The following is a 14306-nucleotide window of genomic DNA, read 5'->3' on the forward strand; positions in this document are numbered from 1 at the left end:
AAAATGATAGTCTGAAGCTTACTGTCTATCTTGCATATACAATTACAACTATTTTATTGTAATTTGATAATTTAAGGTAAAATCCGAATCTTGATTTTAAAGTGTTTATACATTAGACAGAGATGAAAACAAGTTAGTAATTTATTTAGTCAGCTCTTAGAGTTTGCCTCTACTTAAGTATTTATTGCTTTCTAAAAGTGTATCACTTGTGCCACAAATCACACGTCAGTGCATCAGTGCAAGTAGATAAGAATTTATTAAATTAGTTAATGGGTCTACTAAAGGAACACATTTTTTGTTTTAACCAGAGAAAGATTTATACACTAGCAGAGTTGTTTTTCATTCATGTTTTTCACTCCTACATGCATGCAAAAACTCAGCCAACAAATATTGAGTGCCTACTGTGTACAAGGCATCATGTTTGGAGCTGGATATACCCATTAGGGAATAAAACAGTTGTTTTTCCAGCCCCCATGGAGCTTGCAAGAATACATTACAAACAAGAGAGAAAATAAGATAATAAACAAGTGATTATATAAATGTGATTTTCAAAAAATGCATAATTTCAAAAAAGAACAGTAATAGAAGCTAGTGACAGGGGTATATTGTTTGTATCCATGTGTATGTTGACACCTCAGTACTTAGAGAGAAGGTGATCACAAAGATTCTCTGAGGTTGTGCAGTTTAAGCTGAGGAATGATCTGGGAGCAGAAAATGGCAACATATAGAAGGAGATAGCTAGAAATAAAGAAAGAAATAGGAAAAATACAGAAATAGAGACAGATGATGGTTTCAAGAAGATAGTGAATACTTCAAAGGCCCCAAAAGAAATCAATATGCAAAAAAAGGTAAGGATAAGAATTTGTACATTGTATTATTATTTAGCTGATATGTACATGATATTAAAATAGCAATAAGTAGCAGAATAACAATTTACAGTGAAGAAATCAGGTAATTCTGAGATTCTGTGGGCAGAGAATACATCATACAGTAGTAATGGTCATCATTCTGAATGCAGAATGAAGAAAAATATAAAGTAAAACTCCAGTGAAGGCTAATGTAAAACAAAATTATGAAATAAAAATGACATAGATAAGTATTACTTGGAAAAAGGTGGTCTGATAGAAAAAATTAACCAGCAAAGCAATAGATTAAAAATTAAGATTGTATATGCAAAATTAAAAAGTACAGACTAATGTGTGTGGTGTTATTTTAGGGAAGCACATCCCTGGAATTCGCTGTTGAGTTTTTGGCAAGCCTGTTGCATAAATATGTAGGCTACTTGGACAGATTCCAAATGACACAACTAAAATGATGAAAGGAATGGCTTACAAGGACAGATTAAAGGAAAAATATGTACAACTTTAGCATCACAGAAACTAAAGAAGAAACAGTATGGTTTACAAATATTTGAAACATGTAAATTGAGGAAAAAGAATTCTTTGTGTACAAGGTTGCATAATTATGAGCATATTAAAAAGGAAAAAAAGAACAAAAAAAACTTCCCCTAGTAATAATGTTGTTTTCCAGTAAGAACCATTTGGACAAATAATCCAAGATGGGCAAGGATTAAGGCCACCAAGCAGATATAGACATTCCCAATAACCTAAACTCTGCAGACCTCAAAATACATAGAGGCCTATCTGAATACGACAAATTAGGACATCTTCCCATTACTCAGCTATGCTTTAAATTTAGAAGGGATCCTCCCTCAGATTTAAGGCTTTTCTCTGCAATTGTGCTAAAGTGAAAAGAGTCCTGGACTTGGGTCTACAAAACCTAGTTTTGAGTGTTTATCACTGGGAATAGAATTATTCTGTGTATAGCTTCATCTGTCAATGGGGATAATAATAATCCACTAGGTTTTTGTGAGGTTTAAAAGAGCTGTTGCATATGAAAACATATTTTATGTGCTTGAAAGCATAGCTCTTAGTAAATATATCAATTATCATAATGAGCTCAATGTGTCAAAAGGTGTAGGATGAAGACTGTCAAAGTGCATGATGCCTGGGACTAGGTTATTACATCTGTCTTCCTGCTCTAGAGAAAATCAGCTCTCCTCTGAGTTACTGTCTACCCTGCAGCTCTCTGAATTGGTTACCGTTTTCTCTCCCATAGCTTATAGAGATGTAGCAGGAGTCCTCTTGTTCCTCAGTGCAACTTCCTGAACATTCTCTCCTTCAGCTCAAAAAAAAAAAAACAACAGCAAAAAAACCCTACCCAGTTTTAATTTCATGCCATAGATCTCTATTCCCCAATACTACCCCCCTATTATAGTTATTTCCTCATCTCTGTACCTCTCTCACTCCTTAAAGATTTCTGTTCCTGGTTCACTATCATCCTTGCCAACATTTTTCTCCTGGTATAATTTTTTGGAGAATCTCAATACCCACATAGATAATTTTTCCACATGTTTTGACTCTCCTCTTCCAATGATCTTGTCTTCTACCCTCCTTCAACCATAACTCCTATGGTCATACTCCCAAATTTATAATTATCAATATCTGTAATTATAGTCTAATTACCACAATGCCCCCATCACCTTACTCCTCATACCATCACTTTCTTTCTTGCTCATTCCCCTTTGGACCCACAACTCAACCTTTCAAATTCACCAGGATTTCCAGTGGATCCTATTACCTCTTGACAGAACTCCAGTTTTCTCAAGGCCAATGAGGGGAAAGGGACGTTGGAAATTACCTTAGTTTGAGATTTAAAGAAGCAAAAATGATGAAAGCACGTGGGCTGAAAAATTCACAAATGGTTGAATACATCTTGAAATGGATAACCACAAAGACCAGGTTGGTAAAGAAGAGAGATAAGAAGAACCAAAAATTAGAGCAATGACAAGAGTGGGTTTACTGGGAATGAAGGGCAAGGAGAGGTAGAAAGACAGAAAATTCTGGCAAGAAATGGGAAGTCTGAGAAATTTAAAGTACTAGTAAATGAGCAAATCATGCGACGAGGAAGTCTAATGAACAGCATTGCCAGCAGGTACCTAAGAATGGAGCTGGGAATCATTAGTGTTGGGAACTTCCAGGAAAGTTAACACCAGAATATTAAAAGGGTCACAAGTTTTTAAGGGAACAAACAATAGAGAAGAAACAAGGTTCTGAAGCCTTTGAGGAAGTTCAGGATGTTGTGATGGTTAGTAATTGGCTCCAGAGAGGAAAGGAGATGTTATAGGCTGATGGCAGGAAAGTGTGAATGTCGTATTAAGAGGCAGTTAGAATAGTTTCCGAAAAAGCAAGTAGTACACCAACTCCTCCTTCTCATCTTGTGGGTCCAAGAACTGAGAAAAAAGCACCAACTATAGCTACCTAAAGCAAAGTGGTATAGCAGAAAAGAGTAAAAGATAAGCTGGAATCACAGTCAAGTTCAAACTCTGTCACTGGTTGCTTGAATTATAGGACATGTTGAATTATACTTGATGTGACTTTTTCAAACCTCAGGTTCCATATCTGTTAAAGGAGATTAAGAATGCTTTTTCTGCTTATGTTTCCTAGAATAGACATGGGAAATGCTGAAGAAATTTTAACTACTGTTTTTATTATTATTATTTTAGGGGAATAAATATAATAAAGCATGTAGAGGTCCATTTCAACTATAAAATACCATACAGATGTACAGAAGAAGATATTAACAAGGTGATCTCATATGATGTAATTTTCATTATTTTGTAAAATACTTAAAGTTAATCCAATTCTAGTTTTAAAAAATAAATATCTTGGTTAAATAACTCTTAAAAGAAACCAGAAGATATAATTTTCTAGCTGATATGGTTTGAGACCATTTGGTGCTTTTGTTTGGCTCAAATTTCTTAATGGGGTTACACAGAAATAAAATTAAATGAGGATGGGATGTAAAGCAAATAAAATACCTTCATTAAACTAGCAGAAATAAAAACCTAGTTAACCTTTAAAATCACTATGTCCTACATTACGTATCTGTTAACCTTTAAAATCACTTTTTCCTACATAACGTATCTGAAAATTATAGAGAAAGCATGCTCTTACATATCATACTGAATAACAGTGGAGCAATGGGATCCTAGAAAACCAAAATAAATTATAAAAATCATGTTGAAATAAAATTGAATGGCAAGGTTTTGAATCACTTCCCGAGTACTCCTCTTCTTTTTTGTCTTCACTATTCATACTAGTGATGCATCTTTCTGAAAGACACATTAACTCTGTCTGACCAAACAGAGCATGCTCCACCCTTTATTTCTGAATGTGAAAAGAAAAGATGTATTGACACTTTACCAAATTAAATTTGAAATTTAAAAAAATTTTGTCCCAAGAAAATAAATATAATGTACCCCTTCCAAAATATCTACCTGTTAAATAGAAATTGGATATGATGTGTGTGTTTTACAAAAAAGAAAATTATTTAACAAAATATTTCCATGAGATACAGGATGTGTCAGTCACTGAAATACAGCATAGTTCAGTAGTTAAGAGAGCAGGCTCTAGATTTAAACTGGATCCTATTTCTAACAAGCTACTTAGTAGATTATTTATTTGGGAGATGACTTAACCTCTCTGTATCTCTCTTCTCATTCATATGTAAATAATAATAGTACCTGCCTCATAGAATCATAGTGAGAATCAAAGATGGTACTTAGAACAGGGGAACAGATAACATGCACTAAATAAATACTACACTTACTAACTATACTTAAGAAAGATATCCGAATGAATGCTCCTTGTTAAGTTATCTAGCAAGATGCTTAAATAGACATGGTGGCAGTCCCCAAACAAAGAGAAGAAAGGAAAAAACAGATGTCTGAAAAATTATTGTTTCTAGATCAAAATTAAAGTTAGCTGGAAATGTTAGAACCTTGTATCTAACAAAGAAATTGATCACTCAGAGGTAGTTTTTCTTTTAACTGAAGATGCACAGAAAACACAGCACTTCTTGTCATGTCTGGATGTTAATATTATGTTTAGCGATGCTCTTGCAGGAGTATTGAGAAATATTTTCAAAGTAGTTCACTCTATAACGTATATTGTAAAAAAAAAAAAATGTTAATATAACAAAGGGAGAAACAAAGCTTTTAAAGTTCCTGGGACTACTTTGGACTTATCTTTTATAACATACTGCTGTTTAAAATATGTGGGTATCTCTCACAGAACACTGACGGGGGTGGGGGCGAGGAGTGGATAGCTCCATTCATTTGGATATATATTGAGTGTTTCGGTTTTGTTGTTGCTGTTGCATAGTTGTGTTGTTTGTTTTGCCTTGCACTGCTCTAAGCCCTGGCTCTGTAGGAAGCACAACATATGACACAAGAATTTATAAATAAATATGAAAGCATTTTGAATGGTAATTTGCATTTTGTTTGCCGATAGACAATTTCAAAATGGTGTTGACAATACAAAAGTTAAACTATAGAAAGAAAAAAGATGAATAAACAAACAGGAAAAAGTGTGTGGATAAAATTAGAGTTCAATTAGCATTTGGAGCCAAACATGTGAGGGGAGAAGGGTATCGGAGATGGGAGCAAAGATAAGACTGATGCCTATAATTGGGAGACTGCTCTATGCTACTGGGAGGGATTTGCTAATTTATTTCAAATAAGAATATTCTCCAATGTTCCCACTTGACTGTCCCAGTCTTTTCTGCCCAAGGGGTCATGAGCCCGTTTGACCTGGGCTGTCTTCATATGATCTCCAGTAGCAGTAAAATGTAAATGATCATCCTGACCTCAGTACAAGAAGAGACTTAAGAGGATTATCATGCATTCCCAAAATAAATGTGTTCATCAAATACCAAGCATAAACCTTAAAGAATACATGGTGTCCTAACCCATTCAGAGACCACTTTCAATCATTCACAAAATCATTTAACAAAAATAGATTAAAACCTTGTCCTTTCCGTCTGTGGGCTGTTATTACTATATTAAATTAGCTTTAAAGAGACTGATCAGTTTGATACAGACCTGTTTTAGAAAATAGAGAAAAGTAAAGCTTAGATCTAGAGTCAATTTTCTTTCTCCATAGTAACAATCACATTCAAAAGTGCTTTAGTACTCAAAAAGCCTTCACTTAAATTCTTGAACTTAAATCCTCCATTCTACTTTATGCACTATTAAATCTTCTGTTGAACAAATCCTACACAGCTTCTATCAGCATAATAATGCATATTTTAAAACAAAATAGTAGTACCTTTTCTTCTAAAATATTACCAAATAATTGCAGGGCATCGTATCTGCATTCTGAGATCTACTTCTTTTCTACAAAATTGAGTCCTCTGTTTCATAATTTGTACCTTCATTCATTACTTTAGGAGGAAAATCAATAAAAAATGTTTAACAACATATTATCTGAAATGATGGGAAAATAAAGTTTCAAACAAGCACATTCTTCAGATATGTCTCTTTCACCTTTAAACAGGTTTTTCAAGCTTAAACATTTGGACAAAATCTCTTCAACAATGCACATATTTCACTGCCTTTGTATACCCCAAATGTTGAACATATTGCAGTGAGTCTTTGTCTAGGATGCAAGATCAATACTGGCATCAAATACAAGCATATTCTCTCACAGGGTAACGCCTTTTGGCCTTTAAACATAGCCCCTCTCCCACCCCAAATAAATGTCTCTAGTTTTTTACACTGTAAGGTAGCTCTGCTTTTACATATACTTTTTCAATCTCCTCTTTGTCTAACAGCTGCCAGGTTTTATTGCTCTGATTAAGTCTGGCCTATTACCTCATAGGTCTTTAATTTTTTGAATTCAGTTTATAGAGAGCCCAGGAACTTAAAAACCAAGAGAAATAGACTTTTCTATATAATTTAAGGCCGAAATGCATTATCTATTTTAGGTGGTCAGGAGTTTTTGATGTTTTCTTCTAGGTTCTCAGCTCTGTGCTACAGGCAAAGTAAGATACTTCTCTACAAGTGGGGTGGATATAAGTTATTGCCCAGTTGATAGTTTTAGGCAGGACACTGTGGTCATATCAAGGTGTAAAATCCTGAGTTGCTCCATAATTCAGATCCTAATTTATTTCTGTTTATGTTTTAAACCTCAGGATTTAGTAGTAGAGGCTTTACACTGTCATTTTTTTTTTTTTTTTCCTCACAGGAAAGCAAATTGCAAATGTCACAGTGTTTTGGAGATTTGCAACCTTTTAGTAATGATGACAGAATTTTATAGTGGATGCTGTGCCCTATTTGCTATCCAGCAAGGAAATGTTGGAAGGAGGGTTATTTAAGGAGGACTCTGACACAGAAAGGATGCCACTGGAGACAGACTGCTTGACACGATATCAGCGACTTTATAAAACACAGAGAGAACGTGTAGAAAAGGTGTGACGGTGAATCTGTAACACTGTTTTAAGGGCTATATCAGCAGATGCTAGAACTAACTTTTGAGGAATGGTTATCAGTTAAGAATTAGAAACAAATAATGTCAAGTCACTGAAAGCTATTGAAACATAATAGGCACATACATAAGGAATAATAACTGGCTTAAATGGGTAATGACAAAACTTTATCATGTCATTTAGTCTCTTTCGGCCACGTGACTGAAGTTAGAAACTTACAAGTTTCAGGAAACATACACTTTACCATTGTGACAGAAAAGGATAAGCTGTAATCTCTTCCAGTACTTTAGATCTGTACATATAAATAGTTGAATATACATCCACGTAAGTCAATATAACAAGTACTTACATCTATGTATAAAATTTACAGTTGGTATGGAGAGTAAGCTTAAAAGTACGCCAAACATTTCAGTAATAATTGTTTTACTACAAGCTCCTCATAGCTCTATGTGCATTTCCTTGGAAGTTACTCAGGAACACCCTGAGAAATAATGGCTCAACCTAGACATATAGTTATTTGTGTGTGGCAGTTAGAGCAACTCTGCTTCCAAGTTAAAATCCTGTGGTACAAGCAGCAGGTCCTTACAACTCACCCTCCTTCTCTTTCTCAGGGGAGCACTGAAAACTTTACTAATATCAGTTTCACAGAGAGTAGAAAGTCACTTTATGTGGATTTGCAGATTAACGTTTACTACTTTACTTCCCCCGCCCGCCACCCAACATCTTCCCTTTAAAAGATCTCCATTGATTATCCTGACACCTGCTGGCAAGGGCATAGTCGATGATCCTAGTCTACTTTTCCCTTCAACAATTTCCCCAAAGCAAAGACTGTTTAGAGGTATTTTCAGTAACAATTAAGTGGTAATTCATTCAGTGTAAGTATTTATAGTACTTAATTTTTAGCATTATCACACAACCATGAGAAAATTTTCAATAATCCATTTCACATAGTCAACAACTTAAGTCTTTATATATAAATACATGTTTGCTTTGATTAACCAAAAGATATTGTAATCATTATATGGACTGTGATTTAAAAAACAAGAACAAAAACATGCTAGACATCTTCCTTAAAAGACAGGTAAGAATTAAGTAATAGGAATGGCTTGGCTTTGGTTTTCTACTATTTTTTTCATCATAATAACATCAGTTTGCAAACTACTTAGTAAATAAACTCAAACTCATATAAACTCATAGGAGTAAACTGATTAGCCTGAGAGAAGCCATACCATTAATTAATTACATATTTGCAAAATTTGCTGTTTGTTTCTCAGTACCCAAGCGTTCTGATTTGCTCTGACTTGAACTGAGTTCTGAAACCCGCATTGTTTTTCATGGGTTTATTTGGCAAGGAATATAATGAACCTACTACATCATAAATGATACTCAAAGCTATTGGCGCCTGCAAGTATGTTCAGTAAACAACAAATATCAGAATTACTTTCTTAGGCTTTAGGAAACTCTCAGATCAGGCGGGTTTTCAAAACTGTACACAAATGATAACATATACAGTCCATCCCATTATTCAAAACCCTTCAAAAGATGAAAAGTTTTAAAAATAAATTACCTAATTAAAATTTTTATCTTAATTAATATCAGTGAAATTAAGAATGTGGACTACTAATTTAGAGTCTAAAAACTGTTAAACTTATACTTTGTAATGGTTTTGAGCAACCAAGCTTTTTTAGTCTAGTCATGTATATGGTATTCTTATTTTGTGAGAAGGAAAAATCATACGTATCTAACAAGAAAGGAAAATTTTATGAAAATATTTATTAAAAATAGCCTACATCCTGAATACATGTTTTATATAAACACTGATCTTAAGATATTTGAGAAAAATACAAGAGAGTTTTAATTTAGAAAAGAGTTCAGAAGTAAAATACATTTGCCTGGTTTTGAAGATCTTTGTAAATTCAAGATTACAGAGGGGAGAACAGGCCATTTCAATTTTTGTAACGCTTAATGTGTATTATTATGAATGTTTTCCCCAAAGAATATAAATTTAAAACAAAAATACATTTCAATTTTAAGAAAATATTTCAAAAATAATTAGAAGAAACTTTTTTAAGGACCAGAAGGGAAAAAATGTGTTTTGTATCATAACAGTGGTCAGGGCTTTGCATTAGTGTCAAACTGTACCAGCAGGATACTTTATCTTCAATTACTTATTATTTTTAATTCAGTATTTCAAAATTATTTTTTAATGTTTCACCTGGAATCTGTAGCTAGCATTTATTTTTAAAGTATACAATTAATGATCATGTAAATCAAGTAATGAAGACACTAATGTGTAATAATTTTTTAAAGTACAGTAACCTGTTATTTCAGCATCAATATTGCTATACTAATCATAGAAGCATGGGTGTTTTTACCTCGAGTGAGACTGTTCAGGTACTAATTGATCCCCATGTAGAATTAACTAAAAATCGCCATTGATTAAAAAAGGAAATGTGAATGCCAATGATTCATAGTATTTAGGACATGTCTAGACATTTTTAAACAGTACCATTTGCTTAAAGACTTCAGACACAAACTGCAAGCACAGGGACAGATTGCATAAGATGTCACGTGCTTGCTGCAACTGTATGCATGTAATTGGATTTTTTAGAGCAACCCATAACAATGAATAATTTAAGAGTTAATGAAATATTCAATCTGACTGATCCATTGGTTTAATTTTAAAATAAAAACTACTAAGAAAAGGAATTATATGTCCTTATCAAATCCCAGTCATTAATACACGTAAATTGCAACCCACACAGGGAAACACCAATTTATAAAACGTATACATTAGACAAATGATATCTGGGGAGGTGGAGTGGGAGAGGTGCAAGGTAAATTCTCATCGTTAACACTGGCCTCAGTAAGTTTGCTCAAAGTTTAATTGTTTGGAGATGTCACGTAAGCTGTACTCTGCCTTTCTGCAGAGCTGAGGGAGAATAAATTAGAAAGGTGCAAGTTTAACAAAAAGAGCTCGTGGAAAATGGTCCATTTCTTTCCTATCCCTCTCCTCACAGGCTGTCTGGACAAAAAGAGAAATCTACGGAAGAATGTGGAGTACACACTGCCCAGCATTGTCTAGGAGACGGAAAGAGAGCCCAAGCAACACACCAAGGTTGGATTGCCTGGTGGAGTAAGCTGTGCCCTAGGCATGTGTATCTTTAGACAGCAGAGCTTCCGGCTGCAGCGAGACGGGACTCACCGCACCCGAGGGCTCCAGCAACCAGACCTAGGGAGGCTAGCGCGGCACACAGGTTAGATACACTTTCTCCTCCTCCACCTGCGCCGCCCTCCGCCTAGGTGCCAGGACTGATGATGGAGGCGATGGTGTCAAGGAGTAGGTGCCTGTGAGTGGGTGAGGGTGTGTTTTCGGTTTGGGGTGGGAACGGAGGCGGGGAAAGGAGGAGGGGAGGGGAATGCCTGCCGTTCTCCCCCTCCTTTCCTGCTGAGGGATCAAAGTGCAGAAGGAATCCAGACAGGAAATGAAAGAAAGGAGAAATATCGGTAGTGAAAACACTGTCTTTTTCGTATAGCTGGGGCAGTCCGCGGTGCAACTACAGAGCCATTACCATCCCTTAACCTTCAGTGGAGTGGCTGGCTGCCTCTGCCTGATAACTGGAAGGGCACACAGTAAACGTAAGCGAGGGACACACCTACTCGCAGGGGGAAATAGCCACATTCTGAGGGAGGGAGGGAGGCCGAGGAAGGTACGGCCTGGATAGCTACTGGTAGGGCACCGAGGGCATCTGTCCAGGAACACCCGGCTTCTTAGGCAAATAGTAGCCCAAGAGTTTACAATTTTCCTGTGAAACAAATAGACGGATGGGTGCATGGATGAATGGTGTAGAATATTCACTCAGCGTCTAATCTCAAATGGATTTGAGTCAATGCATCTTTTAATCCAGCCACCTTTTTGAGAGGCACAGCATTTTAAACCCTGTAGTGCACTCAGCTCTCCACTTGAAGCAGCCTGCGGAGGGTTTCATTACCCACTGAACGCATAGAAGGAGCCGCCTGTATATGTGGGCGCAGAAGGGACTCAGGTCCGCCTCGAGCAACCTACCCAGAGTCCCTGCAGCTCCCCCTGCCCTTTCCAGGCGCCAACTTCAACCCCAACGCGAGCTTAGATGGAACCAAGACCAAGGCTTGTATTGACAGGCCATCCTTCCCAGGGACCTGGAAGCCAACTACGCAACTCAGCAGGAGACTCTTCAAAGTCCCGTGTTGTTGTTGTTGTTGTTTTTTTTTTTAACAGACTGGTTTATTTCATGCAATTCATGAAAACCACCACCAGACCACCTCTTACAACTTTTCTGCTCTTGGGCGGGGGCGCCAGGGTTGTCTCGCAACGCAAGATTCCTTATTACCAAGAGTTAGGCTCCTACCAGGAGGGAATGCTGAGCAAAGCTTGAGGCCCTTTGGGCTACAGGAAGGGCGGGTTCCTGGGGTTTTTCTGCTATTGGTGCTGCGCCTCCAGGATGGGGAGATGGGAGAAAGCCGAACTGACTTATCAGACCCGTCTCCACCGCACCCACCGCCCAAACTCCCAACACCGGGTTCGGATTTGCAAACTGCTTGGCGTGGGCCGGGCACCAGAGCACAGCACCCTGGAGGCGGACAGCCCTACGGCACTCTTCCCCTTTCCACTCCTCCACTCCCGGGGCACCCTCGCTTCCCTCGCTCCCCAGCGAAAGCCCCGTCTGGAGCCGGGAGCCGGCATCACCCACACTGCCCAGGGAGGGTTCGCGTGGCTACCCGGGGGCCAAGTAAGCCGTGGAAGATCTAGTTTCCCTCCCTCCTCCCCTGCATCCCCGTCCTTCCTCGATCTCATCTGGGTACCCCACACCCTCTTCCCGGCTCAGCCCCGCACACTCCGCTCTGACTTTGCGAGCACTTTTCCTGGGCACGCAGGGCAGGGCGCAGCCTCCTCGGTGCCGCCCACGGCGCTCGCCACCCCTGGAGCGCCCGGGGGACCTCCTCCAGCTCCCTGCGCAGCGTTTCCCAGGGGACTCTCTGCCTGTCCCGCAACCGGCGCCCGGGGCCGTCGCCTCACCTTTGCAGAACTGAGGGACACCAAGGCTGAGCCCAACCAGGAGCCAAGCAGCCACCGAGCGCTTCATGATCCCGTCTCTCGGACGTGACCCCGCTGGTCAGGGGTCCTAGTGGAGAGTAGTGTCGCTGAGGCTGCACCGCAGGGCAGCGGCAGACCCCGCCCCGACAGAGGATTCAAGAAGATGTCTTTTTCGTGCAGCGTCTCCTTAAACAAATTCTTGGAGAGAGCAAGAAAGAGCGGCGACCAAAGAGAGGAATCTTTCTTCCCCTTTTGCCTGCGCTCCGGGGCGCTGGGAGGTGGGCGAGCTCCGGGGAGTCGCCAGCGGGCTCAGCCTCCTCTGCGGGTGGGTCCCAGCCGAGGCGCGGCGGGCGGGGCCGGGCGCCGGCTCCGGCGGCGGCTCGGGGTCACCCGCGCTGGCGGACCCGCAGACTGTGTGCTCTGCTCGCGCCGCCGCGGCCGGCTGCGGGGCTTCTGACTTAAGAGAACAATGAAGCGTGAGCAGGCGGGGAGCGAGGGAGCGAGCCCAGAGCGCACTGTGTACAAACAGAGGCGGCGTGCGTGTGAGCTTGAGCCTCGCAGGCGCCTGCCCGCCCCGTGCGCCCCTCCTTCCTATTCCCTCCAGCAGCCTCCCCCTCTTTCTCTCTCCCCCCACCCCCCAGAGGTGGCTCCTTCTGCTGGAAGAGAAAAGGGAGACAACTGCAGCCACACCCTGGCACCTGCCACCACCTCTGAAGTTCCTACAGTGCCTGTACCTTCTGCACACACGCCAGAGACTCCGGGGTTAAGGGAAGCAACCCTTGGTGTCTGAGATTCTCTTGGTTTCCAGCACTGACTTTATAATTAACCACGTTAAGGAATCCCCTGAAGTCCCGTTCTCTGCATAGCCAGAAAAAGAAGTTAAGAGATTTTGAAAAGTGGCTCTTGGGGCACAAAGCTGCCCGAGAGACAGAATGCTGCAAAGTGAATTGTCCCGGATTCCAGGAAATGCAACCTGGTCAGCAAATAGACTCTAATCAGCTAAGACAGGGCTTTTCTGCACTTTGGTTGGCTCTAGGGTTGGGGAGAGAGCCCTGTGGGCTCATCTGTGCACCGGGGCAAAAAGGTGAAGGCACAGGGCAAGCCAGTGGGAGGCATACATCTCCTCAAGGAGGACATCTGTTTCAGATGAGAAATAGTGGGGCGAGTTTGGGGACCGTGCAAGAAAATAAAAGGCAAAGACAGATTCTTGAAGCATCACCATGGTAGATCAAATTTCGCTGCTACCCACCAAAAGCAATATAAATTGACTGGCTTTTGCAGTCAGAGTGGCTGAACCAAACTACAACCCATGGCTTACAATAGTGTTTTCTCCTCTGTTTTCGGTTTAAAATATTTGCTTAGGGTACGTGGATTCAGCTCTGGCAGTTGCAGGTACCAAAATGAAAAACAGCCTTTAATTTTTTTTTTTTTTCCTTCTAGAGAGGGAGGTAGGGAGAGAGACAGAAACACCAACAAAGAAACACTGAAGGAAACATTCTTGAAGGCAAAGATTTGAAAGGAGAATGTACTAAGAAAAGGATAGCAGAGGACAATTGGTCATGCAATTCATCTCCTTTTGCCTCCTTGAGTCCTTTAAACTTCAATTTCTACCTTCCTTTGGAATTTGAAGTGAGATCAAGGATGTAAGGCTGATGGAAAAATAACTGCATACTGCCACCGAGAAGTTAAGGTACTGCTGGCAAACAAACAAACAAAAAAACAACAGCAACAACAAAAATTATTTGAAAATAATTTTGTTCAGATCTCATGTTTGGCGGGGGTACAAGAACATTTTTTTAAAAATGATTTTGCTAAGGGAAAGAGAAAGAATCATTTATTTACATTCTGTTTTCTTGCTTAAAGCCGCAGATGTTAGTGTAAGCTACCACTGTCCAGGGCTGCA

At 39.6% G+C, this 14306-nt stretch overlaps 1 protein-coding gene across 3 annotated transcripts in view; it reads right to left on the reverse strand.

Annotated features, from left to right (window-relative positions):
* EDIL3 (EGF like repeats and discoidin domains 3) overlaps nt 1-13025 on the reverse strand; it is a 428938-nt gene extending 415913 nt beyond the window's left edge. Inside the window, exon 1 of one of the 3 annotated variants that reach the window (XM_081232430.1) lies at nt 12386-13025. In XM_081232430.1, coding sequence (XP_081088556.1) covers nt 12386-12452 — 67 coding nt within the window. In that variant the 5' untranslated portion in view covers nt 12453-13025. The remainder of the gene's footprint in view (nt 1-12385) is intronic. The other 2 variants (XM_081232432.1, XM_081232431.1) reach the window with 2 other exon arrangements.
* Between the last annotated feature and the right edge of the window lie 1281 nt (nt 13026-14306).

This window comes from Mesoplodon bidens (assembly GCF_964165515.1).
Source record: "Mesoplodon bidens genome assembly, chromosome: 4".
Lineage (NCBI taxonomy): Eukaryota > Metazoa > Chordata > Mammalia > Artiodactyla > Ziphiidae > Mesoplodon > Mesoplodon bidens.